This window comes from Phlebotomus argentipes, unplaced genomic scaffold (genome assembly GCF_947086385.1).
Source record: "Phlebotomus argentipes unplaced genomic scaffold, Phlebotomus argentipes genome assembly contig_2, whole genome shotgun sequence".
NCBI lineage: Eukaryota > Metazoa > Arthropoda > Insecta > Diptera > Psychodidae > Phlebotomus > Phlebotomus argentipes.
This window is the reverse complement of record NW_026776162.1, coordinates 6,547,195-6,574,311: the sequence shown is the minus strand read 5'-3', so window position 1 is coordinate 6,574,311 and position 27,117 is coordinate 6,547,195. Positions and strand designations below refer to the sequence as shown.

Here is a 27,117-nt window from a genome sequence, read left to right as displayed (position 1 = left end):
AAGATTGTGTCTTCTTCATATCAAAAATCTCCTGCCAATTATATTATTCTTTAATGAGAAAACACTCTGCTTTGTTTGTGTGTCAAATTTCCTGGGTTTTGACATTAACAAAATGAAAGAATGCACTTTAAATTAAACTCTTAAAGCCACACATAAATCATGAATAATAAAATAATTTATATGTTTGCCGGGGAAAACTTTTGTGTACAAAATTGTGTGCATTATTCGTCCTCGAGAGACACACAAATGCATTTCTTCCAAAAGCAAAAAGCTCCACAGCGTAAGATAAATAACTTTTCTTTGCTCACATTTTTTGTTGTTGTTGTTATCATATCACTTACAATGTACATTTCCTGCTGAGCAAAAAACCTTTTGTGAGAAATATCTTTATATTATATGCATCACAAAAGTCTTAACCTGCTGAGCTTTTCTCTTGTGAAAGTTCAATATATAGCATAAATATTTAACTCTATCAAAATGGCTCTCAAAAGAAAACTTTGTCTCTAACACAATTCACAAGAGCTTTTATCAAGTACCCAAAAGAAGATAGTTTTCACGCAATATAAGCGACTTTAGTGCATTAAATGGAGGAATTTCCGACATCTTTCGCACACAGGAAACTTTGAAAGGAACGGATTACACTGCGATGCATGATAAAAACGTCAATAGACGCCGAGTATCCACTTAACTTCAGTCTGAATACACCTTGGTAAAAGCTAAAGCTTCCACACCATAAAATACAGCATATATATTAAATAGGTGATTCTCTTAATCTCTGAATTTCCCATCGTAAATGCATTGAAAGGCCTTTCATGCCCAAAAGCTTTCCATATCGGCTGAGCTTTCAGGACACTTTAGCAGGGAAATTTGACAAAGGACTTTCACGATGTTATTGTCAGAAAGTCAGAGCCAAACAGCTGCTGGTGTTTGGAGGCAAAAGAGTGAGAAATGACAGAAAATACACAGGAAAAATCAATGAGATGATAGATATTGGATAAAGGCGCTTGACAGGTGTCAAGCAAGGACATTTTCTTTTGGACAAATAGCCTATAATTACGCATTAAAACTAAGGCAAAATAAGTGCAGAACACATCATCAATTCTCATCTCAACAGCTTGTCTTGTTAATTTACTCCCTAAATCATAAACTTCTTCACACTTTTCACGCCTAAAGTGATACAAATAGTGTCTGACGTCTCGCCTAAAATCCCCACTAAGAGCATACTTCAGAGAGAGAGGCGAGAAATAATGCAGAACACGTAGTAAATTGCAGCAGAAAATATGGAATTTAATGCATATGCGATAAACTTTTACAAAATTTCATTATGTAAATTGCCAATTTCACCGCACAAGAACTTTTTAGCACATGTAAACTAAATACTCCACAAGCCCTGTAATCAAATTTCCCTCCCACTTCAAGTCACGATAAGAGATTGACATTTAGGATAAACTACACCGCATATGGGATTTATTGTCTCTCCTCTCGTGCCCATGGAAAAAGGCACACCCCACACTGGGTGACTAACGAATAGTTTTCGATGGGGAATGTGAAGAGGGTGTAAAAGTCCTGTGGGAAAACCACTCAGACTTTCCCACCTTCGCCCATGATTCATTACGATTCACACGAAATTATGGTCTTCAAAATCACACACAACTTTGCTTTCAACGCACCATTTTTCCAGTATATTTAACACCAAATCGCGTTTATATGTGAATCAACTAAACATCCTGCAAATTTATCGTCCTGCATAATTCACATGTCATATAATTTTCATGCTACTCAATGCCAATTGCCGGAATAGTTTTATAATCCAACAACATGCTGACAGGTAAATTATAGCTGCTATCGTGGCCATTTATTGGCTACAATGCGATGGAAAAAACGTGAATAAATGCGCGCAATATTTGTGTTTATTTTTCCTGACGAAACCCTCTTTAATACGCTGCCAAAGACCTTTACACTCCAGAATTTCCAGTATATTAAATAGTAAAATATTTACATTATGTGCAAATAAATTTCACTGCGAAAAGGGTTCATTGATACACTTGGCACGCTCTTTAAAGCCACTGTTCAACGATATCCAGCGTATTAAAGCCACTCTGGATATTTGTGAACTAACAAAAAAAACAATGTATTTAAATCAAATTTATCCAATCCGGAAGATTTAAAATATCAATACTCATCGATTAGGGGAAAAAGGAGCAGTTTTGTTGACTTTAGGATTTTGTCCTGAAAAATCGGCTGAATTTATTGAATTAATCACAATACTGAAATGATTTTTCTTCTGAAAAAGAATGAAAATAGACTAGATAAGTACAAAACTGCCCCACTGCGGGGCATTGATGACATACTCGTGTCAGCTTTATACACTGCGATACTATCGAATCCCCGGAAAACCGCTTTTAAGTAATTATTTTCTCGATCCTTAGGGGCGGCTGTGGCTCAGTGGTCAACACGCTTGACTCTCGATGCTACAATCGTGTGTTCGAATCCCACCGCTTGCAAATGTTTGAACATAGCAGAGTGCAGAAATAAGCCTTTCAGTGGCAAATTAGAGCAGCCCAAGCGGTTGCTGTTGAATGTTCCTCCTGAAATATACGCTTCACTGGAATTGTCTTGCGCTCTGTCTCCGTATATATAAAGGTGAACGTTAGAACTACTTATGGTTGGTCGACAAGCTGACAATCTGCCACCGTAAAACAGACATTTATCTAGATATCTCCATTAATGGAGAAAGCTGTGTCCCTCAATGGGATGTTAAAGCCATACAAGTAAGTAGCTTCTCGATTCTTGCTCGTTATGTCCAAGATTTTAGGACGAAAAGCATGTTATCTGCCATGTTTGCAACTGGTGTGGGAACTTGACGCACCGCAAAATATAGGAACCAAAAGTGAGGTTATGTGAGACTGTCAGAGCGCAGTATTCTCAGTTTATAGTGACACAGAACTGCCCCACGGGGTGTTTTTGTAAACTTTCCAGCAGCCAACTGTGAAACAATCGTGCCCAGGAGGAAAAGTTGGTGCAATTGTAGAACTTAAAGACAACGAACATTGTGTTAATGATGCCACTACTGCCCCATTTCCCCCTATTCCAATCAAAATGATCCACTCCGGAAGATTGCATACATCGATAACCATCGGTTATTGTTGCAAAATGAACAGTATTTATCTCTAAAAGTGCAAATAAAATAAAATGTTGCGCGCATTTGACCACAAAGTGATATTATTTGAAAATTTGTGGTCAAATGAATATGTTATAGAGTTGTTTGAATAATAAAAAAAGGATATAAACGTAAACCACAATATTTAATTAATGTTTTATAATAGAACTTTCAACATTGATGCAGATAATGTTGAAAGACAGGAAAATAATGTTTCATATCCATGGGATTCTTTTTATTTAATTTACTCCCATAAATCTTCCTTTAGAAGCGATAATTTTCGCAAAATATGAAATATATATATACTTTTATATATAGTGAAGTGAAACAGCAAATTAGCTTTCCACTCTATTGGCTTTCCATGATTTCTTCTTTTGATGCGGGAGCGTTTGTGGAATAAAAACCGACACACAAGTCAGAAAAAGAGAGAGAGAGAAGTTTTTATGGCGAAGGAGAGAAATTGTATATCTTAACATGACTTTTATACCATGAATATAATAAGGAATGAAGTTGATTGTGGGGATTCTTTCGCGTATTGAGGAGAATTTCACCATGTAATACTATATACATTTTCCCAGCATCCCATTGAATGGAAAACATCGCCACATAGCAGCGCATCTCTTTGGATGCTTGCGGAGGGAAATGCCTCAATGTGGGGCCACACGAATCACTCTCGGAAGCACCTACACTTGCTTCCTCCTCGTCATCTGCCTCTTTCTCTCTCTATACAAAATAGACAACGTCGGACAAGACGGAAGGGAAGAGAAAGATGGTGAGGCGATATGGGAAAAAGGAGGTGAAATCTCCTTGAATTTCCAACAAACATTCTGAGGGAATTTTGTGTTGTTTTCCTCCCTTTTTTTTCTTTTCAATCACATACAGCATCATCTTATACACATTTATGCGCACGCATCAAATCGCTTCTTCAACATACATTTTATATAACTCTTCGCATATCACTTCCCCAACAAAAACACTGAGACAAATGCAGTGTAATTATTCCCATATGAGCTTTTTAGAGAAGTTTCGGTATGGAAATTACTCCAAAGTTTATCCGTTATTGAGGTAATTTTTGCAAGTTTAAAGTGCCATAAAGACATGGGAAATATTTCCATTCATATTGTAAATATTTATTTCACAATATGATAGGAAAAGAGTTTAATACTGTGAAGAAACCGTGAAATTTGAAGAAAAAATTATCACTTTTCTAATATTGTACTTGCCATAAATTATGGCAAACAATATCAATTATAATAAATATTCAATCATTTCTTTATTTTTTCATGATTTTTATTCAAATTTTGATTTTTTCATACAAATTTCAATCATTTTTTTTATTATTTCATTCAAATATTGAAATATTAGATTGAGATCATTAAGTGCTCCTGTGCCTCCTCTACCGTCAAATAATGCTAACAGCGAGAATCTCGTCAGAAGGAGAAGGCCGCCATGACAGTAGTATTGGACAGTGTTTGATGTTTTACCAATTGATATAGAGAATTCTTCTTACAAATAGTAAATTCTGTAGCTTTAGTTTGCATTTTTTCCTAAGTTTAACACACAAACAAATAGAAAAAGTACAAGAATTCAAATGATATTACTATAAAATTCAATTGGAATGGAAGGAAAGCTTTCGGGGCTTTGAGAATTTGTGTGAAAGTTCAATAATTTCTTAGCTCATTGCCATACAGTTTTTTTCCTCAGTGCACAACATACTCCCCATCATAAGGGACACCGTAACACCTCCGCCGTTCATCTCATCACACGTAAATTCACTTTTTCCCTCTCTCTCTCTTTTCTGTGTTTTCTCACGCACAACTCGAGGCGAGAAAATACATAAAAGAAGACACTATGGAAGCCCAAAAGTCATAATAAAAATTCATTTTGTAATCTCTTCACTTTCTTCACTCCCTCCAAAAGCTCCACACAAGAAGCATGTCTTGTGTTATGACTTAAAGAATACACACAGAGGAATATTTGATTTATATATTTTCCTTTTTCTTCCTGCCTCCTGTGCACAAAAAGATCGCTCATGTGTGACAACATGAATAAAAAGGAAAGGTCAAAAGATATGAAATTTTGAAGAATTGAGCGAAGTAAAAGTTGACAATGTATGTAAATATTAGGTTGAGAGAGAGAGAAAATTGAGAAAATCCAGAGTATTTTCTTTCTTTTTCGGCATAAGGAAGAAATAGGGATGTTTTATTTTCATGATTATATCCTCTCACATAGCCGGAAAAATTGTGGAACCCTCAATTCACTATGAATATTGAAGCATGAAAATGTTGCCAATATATTTCTCTCTGGGATCAATATCGTCGTTTTTTCTCCCTCTTTCTCTCTTTATACAGACACAGAAGAGACTTCGTGATAGTCAATCAACTGCCATTTATTCGTCGGATATCCCATGGAAAATATCATTTCATACACAAATCAACAAGTTAAGCACTTCATATGCCTGACAAAGTATTCATATTGCCAAAGAAGTGAAGTGCTTGACAAACATTCTATCAAAGTTAGTTAGATTGCCCAGAGAAATTGAAGAAAATCTCCTTTAAATCCTGGAACAAGAATTGATTGCAATTAATCATCAATTCAATTTGAATATTGCATTTTCCATGACATTTTACAAAAAATACCATCAAAGTTTTTCACTCTGCAGCCGAAAAATCCATTTTCGTGAGTTGCAATTCTCAAAGGACAACAAAATTCAGGGAAAAACTTCAATTAAAGTTTCTCCTAGCACTTGGAAAACTTGTGAATTTTCCTTCTTTAAATGCTATATATACAGACACGATGTTGCGCTGTAAGAAGCTGAATTTACTCTGTTACACTTTTCTCAAATTCATGCTGGAATTTTATTCATGAAAGTTTCCTCCCAAACGGCCTTAAAGTTGATATTAAGTTTGTCTCTCATTTTCTCTCTCTCTCTCTTTCATGTGCAATTGCAACACTTTTCCCACAACTGCATTATGAAGTAATCGATTAATAAAATAATTGATAATGCAATCTCTGTTATCATGCAATTTTCATTGCCGTCCAAAGTGTTGATAACACAATTCCTGGGGCAAAATTCAAAATTAACCCAACAATATGTGAAACTCTATCAAGTAGCAAAATATTAAATGACCCAACATTGAATTTTAAATCTCTGTTTTCATATTATATTTCCCCCCAAAATGAAATGCACAAGTTTTCCTTCTGTGCAATCCACAGAGAGAGATATATAGAAGCGCATTCTGGTGAAAACCCCCATTTTCTGGTCTTCTCTCTGTGTAAAAGCTCTTAATAAATAATCATGTGAGTAATGGAAAATGTTGTAAACAACACGAAATAACATGAGCACAACTGAAGAAAAAAAAATCCCCGCCACGGAATTTATCAACTTTTCCTTTTCCCACAACGACGACACTCAACCCAAGTCAAGATGTATGAAATGTTCATATTTTTTCCTTCAGAAAATACACACACACACACGCGCCTTAGACGCCCCAGACTTAATGGTCATAAAATTGCAAACGTGACATTAACTGGCTTTTCATAGAGTAAACTCTTCCTTTTCCACCTTCGCAACCACAAACGAAGCCACCGGTTTTTTTTTTACTTCGGAAAAGCCTCCCTTCTTTTAAAATACCACTCTTTATGTGCGACTCAACAAGCCAGAAAAGTCTACGGAAATATGAAAGTAAACAAAATTTCTTCATATGACATCTCAAAGTCACATGCGAGAAAAGTGGATCACTTTGTGGAAATTCGTTGAAATTAAGGTGTGAAATTCGGTTTTATTTCCCCGGTGGAGAAGAAAACATTACAAAATATTCCAAAAACCAACATTTAATCACTTTGTGATCATTTTTGCATATATTTTTGAACAAAATAAAGCCAAAATATCGAAAATAAGGCAATAAAAATTATAATAAAACAATAAAAGTCCGGCAAAACATAACTTTTTTCAATATTCAAATAAAAATACAAGTTTTCAATACAGAAATAATTTATTTAGCAAATTCTTATAATATATTGAAGCAATTCTCAGTCACACAAAATATGTTAAAAAATAGTGTTATATTGGTTTAGCCCATGTCAGATTCTAAATTGCGATTGTGTTAAAAATTTTACTGTGTTATTTGCTATTCTGGCCAACATTTGTTAAACCATTTTGTATCGCCTGAATGTGTAATTTTAACACGATTTCCAGATCTTAATCTGCAAATATCTTGCAAAAATGGATCAATCTGCAATTGTGGCTCTAATTTTCAAGCATAAACATGAATAATGTTTACAGTAATTTCTTTTTATCGTGGATTTACTCAATATTTTCTTGAATGTTAATAATTTAGGCAAATTTCACAATTTTTCCTCTCTTACACATTGTGGTATCGCTTTAAACTCGTGATAATAATAAGGGCCGTTTTTCCTTATTCATTTCTTATGTTAAACTGTAACACATTTAAAGTTTAACATGCCTGTGTGTTACTGAGAATTGCTCCAATATTCAAAAATTTCATATAAATTCCCAGAATTTCACTGAAAATGCAATTATTTTTAAAATTTCACGAAAGTTTCAACTGTCTAAAAACAAGGCTAAATATCAATTCAATCAGAAGCAATGAGAAAAGGTCAAATTAAGTGTTAATAATTAAAAAGTTTCCTCAATTTCAAAAAAAAACTTCTGAAAAATCGCGTATGAAAACGTGAAATTCAACTGGCAAAAAAATCATCATTCGCAACACTTCAATTGACTATGAATTTAATTAATTTCCAATGAGCGGCAGAAATGTGAATTGTATGCGAGAGAAAATTGATTGTGAAGAACAAGGAGCAGAAGAGTGCGAATGAGATGCAAATTGAGTTTGCAAAATTGCTGCTTAATTAATAAATTAATAACTCTCACTCGCGCATCAAAGGATGAGTTTGGAAGGCTATTTTCCAGGCTTTGTTGGAACTCCTGCAAACACCGCAGTAAAAATACAATAAAAAAACACAACAGTTTTGCATTCCTCGCATTAGCATGCATTAGTGCCGCTCTTTTAGCGTAATATTTTGAGCACAAACAGAAATTTGCAACTAAAAGGGAAACAAGGCACAACAAACTTTCTCTCTCTCGCGCGCTCGCGAACAGCGTTTTCCACAGGACACAAACACACACAAAAAGGCGCGCACATAATGCAATTTTCCACCCCCTCCCAAAGGAACAATCTACAGCTGGTATAACAGAAAATTGCGAGCGAATCCATTGAAATGATGAGATGAAAAGGAATTTTAATTAAACAGTCCATTGAACAGACTTTTTATCGCAACTTTCGGTGAATTGACGAAAATGTTGGTAGAAAATTGGGGTCGCGACACATCAATTAAATTATAATTTTCCCATTGAAGTGAAGCAAAAGACATGCTATAACTTTATATTCGTATCCAAAGTGAACCAGTGATATCAAGTGGCAAAAGATCAGAGCGATGAGTAACGCTTCCACGAGCGCAGCACAATTTCAGGGGTCTTTAAGCCATTCTGTGTGCATTTTGAGATCAAGAAAATCTTTCCAAGAAAGCGAAATATGCTTTGCGACAATTTATTATTCATTCTCATTTTGTTCAACACACAAAGTGGAAAATTTAGCTCATCAATCAGTCTAAAAGACTTCAAATAATTCTTGGATTTTGTGTCTTTTTCGTGATATTTTAGTGTTTTTCTTCTTCTCTAAGAAGCTTTTGGTTTAGTTTTTGGCATTTCTTTGCATCCAAAATCTTTTTAACCATGATTTCAAGCCTAAAAAGGACTCCAAAGAACTTTAAAGGTCGAAATTGTACCAAAATGAGTCCAAAAAAACTCATTTTCGTCTTAATCTTAAGGAGTTATCAAACATTATTATACTTATCGACACTTACCGACACTTATCGACACAAACTGCATGCAATTCCCTTTTTAAACACAATTTTAGAGAAAATAGAGGACTAATTGGTCCTTATATTGTCTATTTTCATTATTTTTCCCCTTAAATTGTGATAAAGAACCTTTTTTCTTAATTTTTGGCATTTCTTTGAATCCAAAATATTTAAAACCACAATTTCAAGTATAAAAAGAACTTTATTCTACTCTATTCTGTTCTTAGAAAGATTTTAATGGTGAAAACACAGCATTTGTAATTTGTAATTTGTCCACGATCATCTCTTTCTTCCCCTCGCGTTTCGTGTATTTTCCTTCCTACTCTGTCAGCGTCTGACTCTGACATGTCGAGACAGCCACTGTGCGAGTAGGAAGGAAAATACACGATACGCGTGGGGAAGAAAGAGATGATCGTGGACAAATTACAAATTACAAATGCTGTGTTTTCACCATAAGGGTTAAAATTAGAAGCTGTCAGCTTGATTTTCAAAAAAAGCAATTTGATCATTAAATTAAAATCGTTTTTGTACCAAAATGAGTCGAAAAAGACTCATTTTCGTCTTAATCTTAAGCAGTTCTCGCACTTTATTGAACTTATCGACACGAATTACTTGCAATTCCCTTTAAAAAATACAATTTTAGAGAAAAATATGGACTGATTAATCCTGAAACTGTCGATAACCTCAAAATAAGAAGAAAACAAGTGGAATAAGACGCTAAGGTTGAAAATATGTTGTCTTTATTTGTCAAAAACTCTCGGTTTTACGTCATAAAAGAGATTTATTCCTATTTTTCTCCCTGAATTCATCAAATTCAGGCAGAATCTTGATTAAAAACAACAATATAAATCTCTGTTGTCATTCAGGAATTAACAATTTTCCCAATGGAAACTCTCCCCGGGAAGGGCAAAATTGCCCAAAACACACCATTGTTTGGCCTTTTATCTCTTGCAAATTCTCCATCCTTTATTGCACACGAACTCATCCGAAAATCTCATTAGGCCACCGAACTACTTAGTTGGCGGAATATCCGTTTGTGTCCATAACAAAGCTTTCAATGTGTTTATGCCGGCCACATATATGTTAATCCCCGAGTGAAAGCTTATTGAGCTGAGCAAAGTTCTCGATAACACATTTCGTGTGTGAAATCCATTAGGCGAGATTTTTCTCTCTCTCTTTTATTTATTATTTGTCTTCTGAAATCTCTCTTATCTTTTCCACACACTTTTCCCGATGTCTCAGCATCGATTTTGCTATCATCTTTGGACGCGAGTCTTCGCCACTCGTGCTGAGCACGTGACCTCTCCAAGTCAGACAGAAGAAAAGCTATTTTTTGAGTTAAAAACCCCCCGATTTTCCTCTTTAATCTCCTCCATCGCTCGATGGAGTCTTCGTCTCACATGGGACTCAATGAAAGAGTGCTACTCACTTGCCAATAATCTCACAGAGCTCGTAAACTTCGTCGAAAAGCACCTCGTCCTCTGCCATCTTCGCTGAATTCTTCTCCGTCCTCAGCAAGTGTTCCTCAAGATGATTAACTTTCCTGCACGCGGAATTTTACTCCCCAAGATTATTAATCCTCTTTTGGCTGTTAATTCCTTGTCTCTCTGTGCACAAACACTCAATTTTCGCGCGCACTTGCTCACCAACCACACTCTGAGTCTCAAGCACAGCCCCCACAATTGAGGGATTACGCCCTCAGTCGAGGTGGAAAATTGGTTTTTGGAATTTGCGGGCTTTTGCGGTGCAAGAAATCTGCTGCTGATGAATTGTTGATATCTGCCGGTAATTGGGATAAGCAATTTGAGAGCCCCGTGCGTCAAGTCAGGCGCTCCTGGGGCGGCACGGGGCGCCCCTGAGGCCGGGAAATGTTGGAGAAATTGCCCGAGAAGTTGCCAGAAAACCGCCAAAAAGCGCCCAAATTGGGGAGGCTTCGCTGGTGTGGCTCAGGGTGCGCGCCCCCACCGGGCGGGGCGGCACGCAGTCAACGGCGAGAGAGAGTGAGGAGGAGATCAGGACACAGCAGCACTCCCGGCATCCACCCGAGCACAGTCGCTCTCGCGGAATGTTTACACGGGGCGGAAAAGCTGTGCTCTTCGCCCCCGAGGAAACTGTTTTCCGTGTGTCCCTGTGTTCGGGTGGAAATATGGCGTCATGCCCATCGGAAGCCACCCCAATTTTCCAGGAGAGCCACCCGAGAGAGCGAGCGCGAGAGCGGATTTTCGCCCCTCTCTCGAGCGCCCCTTACTTTTCAACTCCTCCTCAGAGATGTTTTGATCACTTGGCCTTTTGCACTTGACTTTTCGCCCACTCGTCGCCAATCACCGCCGCCAAATGCACCAGCAATCGACACCACGCGGACTCTGCAGCACGCACAAACGCCAATTTGCACTCCTCGGGCAGGAGATCAGCGTGAAAATCGCGTAAATAGTCGCCAGCAACAAAAAACACACACACACGATTTGACAAGCTCACTGTCAGGTGTCAGAAAAGTCTCCACCATCGGCGGAAGAGGGGAAGTGGCCGTGGTGAGTTTCCGCCCCCTTTCGCGCGCACGCACACACTCGCACGTGCGCCGCGCTCGGCCAGCTGTGTGCGTGATAACACGACTGATAACACTGCCGGCGAGATTTGCGAGAAACAACATTTATTCCGCCCCCTCTTCACATCGTCGAGTAGCCCCACGGATCGCACTTGTCGTTCATCAGCGCCAGCGACGACTCCGCCACCTTCGTCAGCACCTCGGCCAGCTTGTGCTGCGAGAAGAGCTCAAACAGGCGGTGCTGCTCCGACGCCAGCTCGTCCATCAGCCGCACGCACTCCCGGAACTCGCCGCTCAGGTGCAGCACCTTGTGCAGCAGCAGCACGATCTCCGGAATGCAGAGGCGCCGCAGCGCGTCCATCTGCACGGAGCGCAGGTGCCAGTCCTCCTTGTCGCGGATCTCCACCGAGTCCAGACACTCCGGATCCACCAGCCACCCGTGCTCCGGGAACACCAGGATGTTGTACAGCAGATCGCGCGTCTCTGCAAAGCCCGGAAAAAGTGTTTGAAATTGTAAAAATTGATTTTTAAACCAAAATCTTGATCTTGAAATCTTGAAAATGTTCTTTCTGCCTGTAGCGCCTCTAGCGGTAGACAGATAACATTTTAGTCTTTTGAAAAATCATAGAGTTTCACAAGAGCTTTCCAACGAGTCCAAGATCAGAAAGATCACACAAATACAACCAAAGTTTATAGAGTATTAAAAGTCAAAACTTTGATCCGCCATTACTCAGATTCTATAACTTCAATTCCACATTAAAACCTATTTTTAGGAACGTTTTTGTCTGGACTACAATACACTAAAATCTCATTAAATTGCACAATAGATTTGCCAAGATAAAGACGCTCAAAGTTTATTCGATATGGCGGAGTAATGGCGGATATAATGTACCAAAACACAATAAAATGCGTCTTTTAGTGAAGAAACAAGTAAAATCAATCAATTTTCAAGCGTGTTTTTGAAACTTTAAAAAATAATCTTGATCTTAGCGCTCCTAGTGGTAAATGTATCAACTAATACTGTTTGGAAGAAGAAAAGCGTTTTGCTAGAGCTCTCCAATGAGCCCAAAATCATCGCGATCGGACGATTAGAAACAGAATTAGGGCATATTTACTATCAAATTTCAATTCTTAAAATCTAGGACTCTAAATGTCCTAGATCCTTAAGTAATGTGTCGTTGGAAAGATTTCACTGCCAACTAAAGAATACTAAACTTTGATCCCAATCGATTCAGTAGAAACTGAGCAAATAAAGAAAATAACATGTTTTCGATGTTCAAAATGGCCGAACTCACCTCTTGTCTGCTCCTCCAGCGCCTCCTTCCACAGCTGCAGCTCGGCGGCGAAGGCCTTCTCCTTCTCCTGCTGCGCCACGCGCTCCGTGAAGTTCACGCCCGTCCGGGATTCGGGCGCCTTCGGGCGGCTGTGGAAGAGATGCGTCCAGGCGTTGAAGCCATCGATGGCGGACAGGTAAGTCTGATGGCAGAGGAACTCCTTGATGGCGCACTCCTCGCGCCACGGAATGTCCTCCTTGGAGCCGAACTGCTGCGCCAGCACGTCCAGGGAGTCGCTGGGGATGCACTCGATCGCGCGGCGCACGCTCTCGACGCGGCGCGCGGCGATGAGGGCGCGAATGAGGCTGTTTCCCTGCCACAGCAGCTCCGCGCGGTGCTGCGGATAGAACGTGAGCAGCTCCAGGCAGTCGATCTTCACGGCGTCCTCCACTTCCGTGCCGAGCGTCTGTCGCACTGTCGTGGCGGCGATCGTGGCCACGTCCAGGCCCGCCTTGAGCGCCTCCTCGAGGCTGCGCTGGCGCTCCTCGGTGCCGCCGATTTGGCCGAGGAACTTGGAGAAGAGCATCGTCTGCATGTCACTGGGCAGCGTGGCACTGTAGAAGGCCACCAGACGGGCGTCCTGGGTGCCGAAGAGCCACTCCACGTACGCGCGCACCACTCTGTCGGCCACGTCCTCGCGGTGCGAGCGCCCGATCTGGCGCATGAAGAGCACCAGGTGGGCGAGGAAGCGCAGCGTCTGGCCGCTGAGCTTCTCCTTCGCCAGCCACTCGCTGATGTCCTGCATGAGATGCGGCACATTGTCCAGAATCACGTGCTTCACCACCTGACTCATCAGCGTCTCCGCCTCGCGCCGGATCCGCTCGCTCCGGTGCGCCGCGATGTTCTCGAAGATCTGCTCCAGGGAGACTTTCCCCTTCCAGTACGCCTCCGGCATGGCAATGTAGGTCTTGAGGCTGCAATCGCGGATCTCACTCTCCACGCGGATGTCAATCTGCACCTTGAGATACGCCCAGATCACGTCCAGCCACGACAACTCGGGCAACGCCAGCAGCGACTCCAGATGTCCGGAAAACACACCCACAATCGCCCGCGCGAACTCATCGCCCAGCCGACTGTCGGCCATGCGCCAGGCGAACTTCTTCCACGCATCCCTGCGCGGATTGCCCTCGATCTGCGCCTTCTCCGTCATGCCGCCCAGCACTTCGTAGTTGGGATCGTGATGCAGGCGCCAGCCCTCGAGGAGCGCCGCCTGCCACGGCTGGCCGCAGTGCTCGCACAGCGCCTGCGCCTCCTCAATGCGTCCCTGGCGGATCTTGAGGAACACGTCGCGCGTGAGGCGCTGCTGATCCTCCGTGTCGAAGTCATGCAGTGGCTTCCGCTCGCGCTGCGGCGCATCCGGATCCAGACTCGCCACCATCTCGCGATTCTTGCTGCGGAAAGCGAGCGCCTGGCGACTGTTCTGCAGCTGATGCAGCGTGTTCTCCCACGCCACCGTGTGATCCGTGAAGTGACCGACGGAGCTCTGCTCGAGACTGCACAACTCCAGCCAGTCCACGATCAGCTGATACTCCCTGAGATTCGCATTGCTGGCGTACAAGTGCTCAACGATGGTCTTCTCGCTGCCGCCCAGTGGGATGTCATCGCAGTCCATCGCCTCCTTCTGCACAATCACCCTGTCGCGGTACAGGCTGTAGATCAGGCGCCACACATTCCGCTCCGTCTGCAGACTCTGGATCTCCTCGCGCAGCCCACTCCTGTCCAGCACCTTCTTCGCCTGCGCCTGCATCTCCTCCACGGTGTCCGTGCAGGTCTGGATGAGATCCTGGATCGTCTCGAACAGCTCGGCGTCATTCGTGCGTCCCTGAAGCACTTCCAGGAACTGCGTGTACAGCTGTTCCGCCTTCACCGGCGCACTGACAATCCCCAGTTCGGGCTTCTCCATCTCCAGCCCGTCGAACATCCGCCCAATGTACTGCCGCACATCCAGCACCGTCTTCTCGCGCCCCTTTTCCTCCTCCAGCAGCTTCCGGATCTCCGCATTGGCCAGACTGATGGAAGTCTCCTGACTGGCGGAGAAGGACTCGTCAAACAGCCCGCTCTCCTTCTTCCGGATCAATCCCTTGCGCGACAGCACAAAAGAGTCCTCCATCGCAGCCTGAAAGTCAGGAAATTCAGCAAATTCAGGCACTCTTTTATTCCTGTTTACATTTGACGCCACGAGAACTAACCTCAATTTCTGATGGCAAGATTTAACAGGAGTTTTCCCACATACAAAAGACTCTGATGACTTCGCTTGTGCGCATTTACTGGCGCCCAGACAATTCACTAAACTCTGCGAAGCAACACTACGAACTAGAATGTACAATTATGAACGAAAAAGCGAGAAAATCATCGACGCTGAGGCCGGAATCGCCAAAACTTCTCTCAGAGGTGAATTTGTCTGACATCCAAACAAGTGGTGAATATGACAAAAGCGTACAAAAATCGCGTCCCGAAAATCACATTCAGCGCTGTCGTAGGACAAATCCACAGACAAAATGAAAACAGTGAACATAACTCTACCAAGACACAAGATTTTCATTCCTTAGGCCTTATTTCAGAGGAAAATTGAGAAAAGAAAATGTAAAGCGTATTTCAGATAATATTTTATGCAGAGAAATTAAAGATTCTTGTGTTAAAAAGCATTAAAAGGTCATTAATAAATATTTTCGGTCGTTTATTCTCCTCAATCCTTAAAAAAAACTCAATATTTCCAAATATCGTCATTTTACCTTTATTCAAATCTCACTCCTCTTTTACACTTTTTCCTTCTACACATTACAAAAACTCCACTTAAGAGCTACTTAGTTGTTGTTTCTCAGGTATTTAGTCACAATTGATATCAATTCATCTAATTGAACATTTTCGCAATGGCCTCTGCGCAACATCAGCAAATCACTTTATAGAAAGTCTTAGCAAATATGTACAGAAAATTCAGTATCTCTTCACAGTTGCGAGACATTTCTTCTCTCAACTGCATTTCCTTGGTCTCTCGCTCAAAACTAGCACCCTAGGTTGAATTATTGATTTATATATTACACTTTATCTACCACAAACTGCACTCATTCTACAAAATCAGACTGAAGAAACATCACAAAATTGCATCATTTTGTCATTCCATTCAGGCATTCAAAACAAAAAAGATCTATATCATTAGAATATATGGCTCAGATTGACATTTGTACTTGAATTGTTACACTAGAATTGAGAACACAAACAAAATAAAATCTACTATTCTCTAAAAAAAGAATCTCTTGCGCAATGCCGAGTGGTAATCTAATCAAATGAGGCTTCTTCTTCTTTCGAATTTCATGTAATTTGAACTTCGATTGCAAACTTAATCTCAACCAGAAAAAAACCAACAAACTTGTAACTTCTAACCTCAAAACAATGCGGTAAAAGATGATTTGAGTTCTTAGACAACAACTTAAAATCGAGCCTCGCAGAAGACTCTTCGATTACATCAATAGGAAACTTCTCAACATGATGAATAGATTCCTTGGTAAGTATTTCCAGGCGGATCAGCTTCCGTCAGAGCTGTTGCTATTGCAATTGTCCAAGTCCGGCAGGGAGGCGACCCGGCGATTGTATGGCACTCTTGAGCGGCGAGCTGCTGCTGCTGCTGACGTGCCTATGGATGAGCACCTGCTTCTGGAGGCTGCATAGCGTCCACAGGGCTGCCCGCAAGGCAGGACAGCCAGCATGTCCGACAGATTGTGGATGGTAAAGTCAGGCATGAGGCCCAGTTCTGGCTCGGCACGTTCGGCACTTGTCAGGGGGATCCATAAGGTTGCCCCCAACTTTGCTTGTTTACCACCCTGTGCGTTGATTCATTATTTTACAATGCTATCGCTCACTTTCAAAAGCTCTTTTGTGGGGTTTCAATGCTCTGGTGAGAGCAATTGTGATAATTCTCAAGAAAGATCAGAACAAATATGGCGCTTTGTCACCTGGAAATCACTTGAAAGCTTGCAAAAGCTTGATTTTTAGCAATCATTGAATGTTGTTTTGGGAATAAAAAGCGAGTAGATGTGTTTTAACCTTTCTTGAGAACCAATTCAAAAAGGATATTGCAAATAATTTATCAATTTAATTGCAAGAAAGACACCATATTTAGCATTTCTTCTGGCACTCAACAATGGCAAAACCATAGATAAAATCATGAGAAATATATCAAATTATCTGTGTATTGTTATTGTCAATGATATAAAAATGATAAAACCAAGAAAAATCAATTTTTACTTACCGATATATGATATTCAGTATAAATATCTTTCCCTATAATGATTAACATTTTCTCTTTCATAACACTTATCATGAAAATAAATGTGTTTGTGAAATAATGTCCTAACATCAACATTCCTCTTTACTATATTATTTCTTTTCCAACTGAAAAAATTATATTAAAGTTATGGTGAAAAGATGTCTTTTGGAATTAAGCGTGTATATCAATTAAGGTGAAAGATAAGGAAATTGTAAATAGAGAAAACATTCCAATAAACCCTCAAGATGAAGAGAATATGTATTTTTTCCATACTTTCTTAACTGACTCTCAGGTTTTTTTTTAGTCCAAGCAGCAAAACAAACAACTCTACATTTTGAGACGCACACCTATGACATTTTGTGAGATCCTCTCGCAACCAAGAAGGGATTTTCTTGAAAAATATATACTCAAGAAAAGAACAGCACAGAATCTTTCAGCGAGACCCAAAAAGAGCCACGAAAAGAGACTGAGAGAGAAGTGGCATAACACATCAGCAAATGACTCAGAAGCACATACCTGAATATCAGTCTCTAATTTGTCCCCAATCATGATGCACTGTTGCGCTTGGACGCCCAGAAGATTGCACGCTGCGTGATAAATGCGGGCATCGGGCTTCTCCCACGGCAGATCGCCAGACACTAGGATACAGTCAAAGTATTTTGCAACATTCAATCGATTCACCTTCTCCCATTGCGCCGCGCTCGGTCCGTTCGTGATCAGCGCCAGCAGGAAGTTCGCTCGCAGGGACTCGAGGAGCTTCACTGTCTCAGCGGTCGGTTCCATGTAGCGCAGCCGCAGTTGCAGCCACGTGCGATACACGCCGCCGCTGAGACACTTGAAGGGCTCCGGCAGGGCGTCTGCCCACAATTGAGTGCGCCACTCATCCAGCGGGAGCTCCTCATTGTCCGGACAGCGACGGAAGGCGCGCAGGAATGTCGAGGTGGCCACGAGAGCAGCCTCACGGCTCATCGCGTGCTCCTCCTGCAGGAAATCCACGAGCTGCAAGGCAAAATTGGCATCTTATCGTGAATCTCTTCTGCTCTTACGTACGCTTGAGGTGGACTTTTCGCAAGTCATTGCAGAGTAATTACGAGAGATCTTTCATCAAAAGATCTAAATAAATATCTCTCACTCTCAGCGTGCAAATGAGAAACATATAGAATTTTTCTACTCTGGGAGGAAAAGCATGACTTAAACACTCGTATATTTTCATCAAGGACGTGCTTTTGCCCTCTTTTCAACTGTTTTTCTGGGTTGTTTAGCAAAATATTTTGATTAGAAAGCACAAATGGCGACAGTGACGTCACTTCGAAGGATTCATCGGATTTGTCCAAAGATCGACGGACATGTCTTTACAGGGTCACAAGAAAATCGTTAAATATGGAGATGAAAAACGCCAATTTCAACCGGATTTTATCACTGCTGACTATAAATAAATATCCGGTGGAAAAGGTATTTGTCGAGAAAATCTTTCAACATTGATAGAGAAAGAAGAGATTCTGTGTCGCAGAAACTTCATCCAATTTTTCTTCAGTCCGCATTTTCTCATTTCACTTGGAAAGATTTCTCTTTCTCTCTCTAAATAAACACTAAATACACGAGAGTTCATTGTTATTTTTAGAAAACTCCTATCGAATCACACCAACGAAAGTCTAAACTTTGCTGTCTCAGCGTGAAAAACTATCTCTGAAAAGTCTCAGACGAGAACAAAGGCCGCTTTTTAGGGAACATTTTCGCTTTATTACTCACATTTTGTCCACTTAAAGATAGAGAAAAATTGAAAACTTTAGTACAAAAAGGAAGAGAAAAACAGAAATTCAAGCAAAATCAATGAGTCACGAGAGTTTGTTTGAGTTTTCCACGCAAATAATGTCAATGTTGATGGTTACATTTTATCTTTTTGGGATGTTTCACGAAGCAAAATCGCGCTTTAACGCAACGCCACTGTTGGAAATTTATAGAATTGGCCACAATCCAAATAATGTGGAGGAGAAGCGATAAGAAAATTGGAAATTCTATTTAAAATGATCCACTTTTTCACGAAGCAGAATTTCTCCAAGGGGAAAATAATGTAACTGAAGTCTGCACAACCATTAAAGAGTCGAAAATACGAGTTTCTACCAATTGTGAGGTTATGAACTCTTTCTTGAACCTTTTCTAATCTTTTTATGGCCATTATCAAAGGATATGAAATGTTATTTCTTCTTTACGAGCTCCAAATTGTAACTTTTCAATGTAAAATGATCTAAATAAGAAGATATTTTTGAGGTTATGATCGACTTTTTAAGAATCTCGAATTATTCTGTATAAAAAATTCAAAAACTAAAACAAAAACACAATTCTCACCATAAAAATGGAAATAATTCTGACTTCTGTCCAAGAATTTACGCTTTTAGTCACTTAATTTCACTTTAATTAGTCACATAACCTAGAAAAAAACATTACAATTGATTGTCCTTTGCCAAATTATCCAAAGAAATCCCAAGAAGAGCGCTAAATTGGTAAAAATGCTTTCATTAGTGAAATATTGCAAATATTTTCATCAATTTCTCTGTGCCTGAAGACTTTCACCCACATTATTTCCCCCTTGTAATTTCTCTCTTTGTTCTCAACTCGCAAACACACATAAATTTCCACTCTTTCTCTCTCTCATTTATCAAAATAATAATAAATATACAGTTTATTCGAATATAAGCTTAATTGTGCCTAAAAAGAGAAAAGTCTGTTGAAGGATTCACAATTCTTTCTTTCTTTCTTTCTTTTTTGTCTCTCTTAGTCGCCGAACAACTTCTTGCCCAACTCCATCAGGCGATGATTCCGGCAGACGCGCAGCGCATCGGCCTTCTTGAGCTTGGCCGGGACATCGGGATTCGCCTCCACGAGCTGACACAGCAGATCCTCAAAGGCCGACTTCACATTGCTCGGCAGCGTGCCAATCTTCACCTTGCGCAGCGTCTCCACAATTCCCTCCGCCCAGCCGCTCTCCAGCGCAAACTCTGAGATCCACGGGATCTGCAGAATCACACCAGACATCGTCTGCATGCCGAGGAACCACAGCTCGGCGATCTCCATCCAGTGCTCCTTGTACGCAATCGACACGACCAGCGCCGTGGGATCATTGGACTCGTCCACAATGTACGCATCCCAGAGGAATCTGATGGTGGCCTGGATATAGCGACAGATGGAGAAGTCATTCTTCTTCACCTTCTTCGCCTGCTGCTTCAGCATCAGCAGCCCAAGCACCGCCAAGTGTCCGTGCATCACCAGATTGTCCGGCGTGTCCTTCAGCTCTGGCAGATTCTCAAAGATGAACTTCAGCAGATTGCCAAACAGCAGACTCTCCTCGGCGTGCTTCGCCTCCAGCACGGTCAAATTCATGAAAATATTGCACAGACTCACAATTGCTGCGCGCGAATCCTTCATTTCCTCCCGCTGACGCGGCGTCGGCACGGGTTCCGGCTCATTGAGCCTCTTCAGACGCTCGGCGCGCGGCACCGGCGGACGCTTCCAGTGCGCCACGGAGAAGTGAAAGGCCAGACACTCAAACAGCGCCTCGTCCTGCTTCGTCTTGAACAACACCTGGCGCGCCTTGTCCTCCACCGCCAAGTGACACAGCGCCGGCAGCATCACGCGCAGCACGTCCGGCGGCCCTTCCGGCGCCTCCGGATTGGCCTTATTATCCAGCCGATACTGTCGACTCTCGTAGAACGTCGCATTTGCCAATTGGAACATGAAAGGCAGCACCTAAAATGGCAAGAATCGAAGTTCTCACACGTGATTTCTGAGATTCACTTTGTGACATCATCAGTTTATTCTTGGCATCTTTCTGCCACGCATTTGAGCAATTTTATGGCTTTGAGAATCATTAATATCAGCATATTGTTTACGAAATTGCGCTCAAAATTTCAATTTCTCAATATTGTAAGATTTTTTGTGCAAAAACCGTTGAGAAACATTGAAAATCTTACTAACTCTATTGATTTACTAGATTTACAAAATATTTGAGCTCTTCTAGATTCAATTTGGTTTGTAAATTAATGGAAAAAAATGTTTCTCAATTTGTATCTTGTTGGGATTCGAACCCAAACATTTTGAATTGCTAATTTAGTTAGCTTCAATCAATGCTCATTTTTCACTAAACATTTGATGTTTATAATGCGGAAGAAGATTCTTAACTTTGAAATACTCCGAAAATAATTTAAATTTGAACAAAAGCATAACTTTTTTCAAGGTTTATTTGTAAAAATCTTAATTTTTGCTCAAATATCGATGATTAAATCGATTAAAACTTAATGAAATTAAAAAATTGAGCTATAAAATGTTAAAAAAAAATAGCTAAAATAAATTATGCTTTTCCCTTTTGATAGGTATTTTTTGAAAAAATATCAGTAAAATATTGATGCAAAAAATTTTTTGATCGGAATTAAATTTTCACAATCTCTCGAAAATCGAAAAATTTTGACAGAAATGGTAAAAAAACGGAAATTTTCTGTTTTATGGCTTTTTCTTCTGCCACAATTACTTAAATCAATGTAAAATCAATATTTTTAATTTTTTTCTGATCAAAAATATCTTTTTACTGATAAAATGAGGTTTAACTCAAGGTTTTACTTTTCCTGACCGCATTTTTATATTAATTTGCCACAAATGATGGAATATTAATGAAATCGTCAGACTGTCTGCTGACAAATCGTCAGACATTTCCCCCCTTGTCGTGTCCCTGTCTCACCTGATAGAGCGCGGGGCGCATCGCGGTGGTTTCCTGCGCCAGCCAGGCGCCCAGCACGCGCACCATCGCCGCCGCGAAGGCCTTGTCCTTGCCGGCGAGGCTGTTGCGCGCCTCGCTGGAGCTGAGCTTGGTCAGGACGCTCATGACGCCGCTGAAGGCGCCCTTGAGCGCCGTGTACACCTGCTGCTTCTCCTTCTGCTCCAGCTCCAGCTGGTCCGTGGCCAGATAGTTGACGGACAGCTCGAGGATCACGAAGCAGGCCGTGATGAGGTCGGCTTGAGTGCAGGTCTGGTTGAAGGACTTGTTGTCCATCTGCATGCGCACCTCGATGGCCGCGAGCTGCAGCAGCAGCAGATAGAACTGCTTCGGCTTCTCCTCGTCGTTCAGCGTCCACTCGATGCCCAGCAGCTCCACGGCCTGGGCGGCGAGCTTGAGCGCGGGATCGCGCTGATTCTTGCCAATCTTGCTCTTCAGGATGTCATTGAGGCCCTTGTAGATGCTCTCCGGCCAGATCTCGCCCTCCAGCGTGGGCAGAACCGCCTCGCGATTGCACGTGAAGAGCAAACTGGCCAGGATTGTGCACACCTCGAACTTCCTCTCCGAGTGATCCGTCTCGAAGTCCAGCCCGATGCGCGTGATCAGGGCATTGAAGACCTTCGCATCGGCGCCCCAGGCTTGCGGCCCGAACTTGCTGGTGAGAATCACGACCAGGCGCAGCGCCTCGTCGGTCTGGAAGCTCTTCTGCGCATAGATTTGCGCCAGGCGCGAGATCGCCTGCGCCTCGAGCAGCGCCTTCTGCCCAGGCTCGAACTGCGCCATCGCCTGGAGGCACTTGTAGGACTCCGTGACGACGATGAGGTTGTCATTGTCGTCCTCGTCGTCGGCGCTCTCGATGATGCTGAAGAAGACTGGGATGTTGCTCAGCATGTCCTTGCTGGTGGCCAAGGATTCCAACTCGCAGAAGCTGGTGAGGATGGACAGAGCGACGCTCTTGTACACAATCGGCGGACAGTCGTCCGGCACGCTGTCGGCCAGGATGAGCTTCTTCAGGAACTTGAAGCCGATGGAGTCGAAGAGCGCCTTCTTGGCCACATCCGTGCAATCCTTGCCCTTCACCAGCTTCGTCACCATAAACAGCGCCGCGAACTTCTCCGTGTCACTCTTGGCCGCCCCCAAAATCGCCACGCACTTCTTAATCGGCTCCGCAATCGCCTCGGCCATCTTCACTGTGATCTTCTTCCCAAAATCACTGTCTCAACATCAATTCCGCACACTTCTGGCGTCGCGACTGAACTGAAACTCGCACTCGCGCGACGCACCAGAGAGAATTCCCGAGGTTATTTTAAGACGCCTTCGCCCTGCCCCCAGAGTCTAAATCTGGAGATGATCTTCTCTCTGGCTTCCAGTCTCTTCTCTGCACACGCGAGCACTGAAAATCCCGAGAATGTTCGCAGGAATTTTCCCCCAAAAAACCAAACAAACAAACAAAGTATTTCTCTTTGAGGTTAGAATTCACTTTCAGGCTGTTTTTCAACCTTCTGTGGCTTTAATCCGCTTAATCACTCAATTATTTATACATATTGGCATCGTGAACGAATGCTGGGAAAAGTATTTTCACTCATTTCCACATTCTACAGCGAGGTAATTAGGAAAATACGCAAGAAAACGTTCCCAAAAGAAATTCCCCACTTTTTCACTGACAGCCGCACATGTGACGTGACGTCATCGATGTGAATTTAGGCGCCGCGAAATTAATATTTCGGTTGAAATTTTCAGAAATTTCACGACAATGTCGAAAAGATGCATTTAGTGTGAAAATTTAAAATTAAAAGTGCAAAAGGAACAAATTTTCATCAATTATGCTTTAGTTTTGGATCCAAAAGAATTTTAATTGATTTTCATAGGACTGAATAAAAATGAAGAATTCAGTTCAAATTTTTGGTCACAATTTGAGACAAATACATTTATTGAAGCCTGGCAGAAGTGTTAAAGAGATCTTGAACTGTCCACAAGTAAAAGTTGGACTTGAAATTGGGATATTCCATTGAGAAACCCTGAAAATCACTCATTTTCGTTGCGCTTATGAGTCAAACAGAACAGGTGGTTGTCAAAATATAATGACTAAGCCACAAACCGGGCCATAAACTTTCCATATATTTAACCCCAAACCCGAAAAGGGCGTTATATTCCACGAAAATGCGCAGACAATTGACTGTCATTTACTGCAAATAGCGGAAAAATACTGTGAGATCTCAATCTCAAATGTCTCAAATCTTTTACTGCTTTGCTAAATGAGTTTGTGTCGTTGACCTGATAAGTGAACATTCGCATGATGCCAACAAATCACGCCCTGAGACAGGTCAAGAGGTCGAATTCGCAGTGTTTCTCAGTATCACAATAGCGCTAAATTTAGGTGCCACATTTGAATTAATTCATTGAGCGGGTGCAAATAATCAAAGTCACAGAGAGAACAAAAGATGTTGGCTAATGTAAATTTCAAACAATGTGCGTGAAATATTTCAATCCGCGACTTTAAATTCTCCCCACTCACGCTAAACATGTGATACCATGTGACGTCACTAATCATTAATTCTGATAATTATTTCCCACTGATTTCTCTGGTATTTCTCCGCATTTTTGCCTTTATCAGCGTTACACAACTGCTCTGGGTGGTTTTTGTGTCCCTGACAGTGACCCGTGTGATGGGAAAATTCCTCGAAATATCATCACCCAAAATTGTTATCTAAACACACTTCCTTCTAGCGCCAACATTAATTCCTACTAATGGAAAATAAAGTGAAATATCGCATAACGCGCAAATGAAGCGAGTATTTCAAGGCCTCCCGCGTCGTTGAAAAACATTCTTGACGGGAAAATTTTCTGAGACACTGCGATAAAGGTCGCGAGGCGCGCAGATTCACAATAAGTTCAAGGTCTCGGAAACTATACACATTTCCTCGTGTCACCTTCAGCGCACGGCCCATGGGCCTTTTTGGGGCCCGTTGGGCAGGTTTTTCATCGATACTTTCACTCATGCCTGGGCACAAACACGTACCTTATTGCACGCCTTGGCGTCCGCCTTTCGGGTGGGAATGAGTGTGTTGTCCAAATCGAAGAAGATCGTCGTCACTTGACTGAGACTTCCGACATTTCTCATCTTCTGCGTAGCCATTACTTATGCGACAATACAACTGTTTTGCTGTGCTTTCGTCAATAAATCTAGCTTGCAAAATTACTAAATGGGGAACTTTTCTGAGATCCTGTAAATTCTCTGGTTGAAAAAATCTCTCCACTGTCACTTTCACGCTCGACGACTTTGACAGCTCTGTGCGAGGCGGAGTGGGGGTGAGAAGATGGTTCGGCTTTTCAACTGCACGATGAAATGTTGGATGAAATATTTCACGCAATTGAAATTTACAAGAATTTTACTCAATAACCAAAGACATTGTATGAAGAAATTCTCACATTAAAGAATGATTTAAAAATTACACAATCGAGTGAATTTTGTGAAATTCGCTAATTTCATCATATTCAATATTTCAACATTTAAAATTTTTATTTTTCATGAAAATTTCACCGCTTCAAACTGCTAGAAAAAGTCGAACAGGTCGAAAAGGTGAGAATCGTGAAGTTGTCGGCCATCTTCGTTTGACAAGTGGTGAGAAAGTTTTGTAAATCAACAATGAGTAGCGACGAGGAAAACTCTGAAAATTCCAAGCACGGTAGGAAATTCCCTGATTATCGCACATCTTCGGGTGTTTCTTAATCGCTCTGCTTGCAGACAAGAGTGCTGAATTGGAGGAATTGCTGAGCCTGGAGAATCTCGATCGCGCTTCACCGGAATTGTGGCCTGAAAAGAGTGAGTTTTCAGCTGTCAGTGGAATTTCCTTGATTTCCCTCATTGATTCCCCAGTTCCAGGCGTCACGGATTTCATCTCGTCGAGCAACAATCGCTCCTCCGTCTCGCCAACGCCGCCTTCGTGGTCGCGCGGATTAACGTCCGAAGACATCGCCGCGATGCACAGTAACTGCTTTTTTTGTGCGAAAAACCCTCCAAATCCCCACCTAATTTGCCACTTTTTCGCCCCTTTAGAGCTGGGAGAGCTGACGCCGACGGCTCTGGCGCTGGATCTGAAGAAGATCTACGATCAGGCGTACGTGCTGGGCGTGCAGGAGGCCAAAGAGATGACCAGAGGGAAGTACCTGAACATCTTCGGCTACGACATCAACAAAAGCATTCAGCAGCAGCAGACGCAGTCGAAGGGTTTCCCCGCAACGGCGCACAGAAAAAGCTCAACGTCTTCAGACTGAAACTTCCACTTAATTTGCGAGAATAAAGAGAGAAAAACAGCCGAAATTGTGGTATTTTAAAACATTTTATATACACATAAATCGTACAATACAATAAGTTGTAGAAATTTCTTTCAAGATTGCTCGTGTTGCTCGATTTTGCCCGTTATTGCGCAATTATTAGGGGTTGAAGGAAGCCATTTTGGAGGAGCAATATTAGGAGAACGAATACTTTTAAAATCTTTAATAAGAAACATCTAATCAGTTATTGCCGTACACGGTTTTTCTTCATCTTCTTTTCTCTCAACATTAAAACTGCTCAGCTACTCGTTAAGGATCTCTCAATAATAATAATAATAATAATAATATAATGTAAGAAATTGTGTGCAGAGCTTTGCAACAATTTGAGGCACAATTTATTACTTGTTTTTTTTTTTAGTTTTCTCTTATCATCAACTAAGACACGGTAGATTAATTACATCAATGATTTAGTAAGTAAATAGAATCAACAGTTAAAAGTATATTTACACAGTTTTTAACAGTTTCACTTCGATGTTAATCCCACCCGCCCGCGCTTCTCCACCCCCTCGTTTTACACCCAACCGCCGGTGAGTTTGTGGAACATCTCCTCGTTGAGGGTCTGATTCGTGTCCTTGGAGCGCATCGACATGAAGATGTAGCCGCCGATGAACTCGTGCACGACTTTGCAGTCCGCCGACAGGCACGAGAACACCACGTTCTCGTTCTGGAACTGCACCATCATGCACTTGATCTCCCAATTCACGTTCCACGCCTGCGAAAAGAAGCCAGAAAAGAAGTTTTTAGTGGCAGAAAACAACTCTATAAACTTTAAACCCCCAAATCTCCTCTTCTATATTATCAATCTCCATAAATTGAGGCTCGTTGAAAAGGTCT

General features: G+C 41.7%; 6 protein-coding genes across 16 annotated transcripts in view; 1 reads left to right on the top strand and 5 right to left on the bottom strand.

Annotated features, from left to right (window-relative positions):
- LOC132265039 (peripheral plasma membrane protein CASK) overlaps positions 1 to 11,516 on the bottom strand; it is a 224,956-nt gene extending 213,440 nt beyond the window's left edge. For 8 of the 10 annotated variants that reach the window (XM_059765458.1, XM_059765463.1, XM_059765461.1 and 5 more), the window contains exon 1: positions 10,473 to 11,060. In XM_059765458.1, the coding sequence (XP_059621441.1) occupies positions 10,473 to 10,531 (59 nt within the window). In that variant the 5' untranslated portion in view covers positions 10,532 to 11,060. Of the gene's footprint in view, positions 1 to 10,472; positions 11,062 to 11,291 lie in introns of those variants that run through there. The other 2 variants (XM_059765456.1, XM_059765459.1) reach the window with 2 other exon arrangements.
- LOC132265043 (nuclear pore complex protein Nup107) lies at positions 11,515 to 15,333 on the bottom strand. Its single transcript, XM_059765467.1, has 3 exons — positions 15,109 to 15,333; positions 12,881 to 15,035; positions 11,515 to 12,068 (listed from the first exon to the last, which is right to left on the bottom strand). The coding sequence occupies exons 2-3, from the start codon at positions 15,027 to 15,029 to the stop codon at positions 11,707 to 11,709; spliced, it is 2,511 nt and encodes an 836-aa protein (XP_059621450.1). The 5' UTR covers positions 15,030 to 15,035; positions 15,109 to 15,333; the 3' UTR covers positions 11,515 to 11,706.
- A 296-nt stretch (positions 15,334 to 15,629) lies between these two features.
- Positions 15,630 to 25,346, bottom strand: LOC132265053 (N-acylneuraminate-9-phosphatase). The gene is made up of 3 exons (XM_059765494.1): positions 24,968 to 25,346; positions 17,700 to 18,182; positions 15,630 to 16,737 (listed from the first exon to the last, which is right to left on the bottom strand). Exons 1-3 carry the CDS (start codon positions 25,082 to 25,084, stop codon positions 16,441 to 16,443), a joined length of 897 nt encoding a protein of 298 aa, XP_059621477.1. The 5' UTR covers positions 25,085 to 25,346; the 3' UTR covers positions 15,630 to 16,440.
- Positions 19,814 to 23,245, bottom strand: LOC132265046 (neurochondrin homolog). The gene is made up of 2 exons (XM_059765478.1): positions 21,913 to 23,245; positions 19,814 to 20,927 (listed from the first exon to the last, which is right to left on the bottom strand). The coding sequence occupies exons 1-2, from the start codon at positions 23,131 to 23,133 to the stop codon at positions 19,956 to 19,958; spliced, it is 2,193 nt and encodes a 730-aa protein (XP_059621461.1). The 5' UTR covers positions 23,134 to 23,245; the 3' UTR covers positions 19,814 to 19,955.
- Positions 25,347 to 25,545: 199 nt separating the features above from the next.
- On the top strand, positions 25,546 to 26,263 carry LOC132265058 (protein lin-52 homolog). 2 transcript variants are annotated; one of them, XM_059765503.1, is made up of 4 exons: positions 25,546 to 25,634; positions 25,694 to 25,771; positions 25,832 to 25,936; positions 26,006 to 26,263. In XM_059765503.1, the coding sequence occupies exons 1-4, from the start codon at positions 25,595 to 25,597 to the stop codon at positions 26,221 to 26,223; spliced, it is 441 nt and encodes a 146-aa protein (XP_059621486.1). In that variant the 5' UTR covers positions 25,546 to 25,594; the 3' UTR covers positions 26,224 to 26,263. The 2 variants fall into 2 exon arrangements, with proteins under 2 accessions (XP_059621486.1, XP_059621484.1); XM_059765501.1 differs by having other exon boundaries at positions 25,826 to 25,936.
- Positions 26,264 to 26,269: 6 nt separating this feature from the next.
- LOC132265047 (unc-112-related protein-like) overlaps positions 26,270 to 27,117 on the bottom strand; it is a 34,904-nt gene continuing 34,056 nt past the window's right edge. Inside the window, exon 7 of the mRNA XM_059765479.1 lies at positions 26,270 to 26,995. Within this exon, the coding sequence (XP_059621462.1) occupies positions 26,795 to 26,995 (201 nt within the window). The 3' untranslated portion in view covers positions 26,270 to 26,794. The remainder of the gene's footprint in view (positions 26,996 to 27,117) is intronic.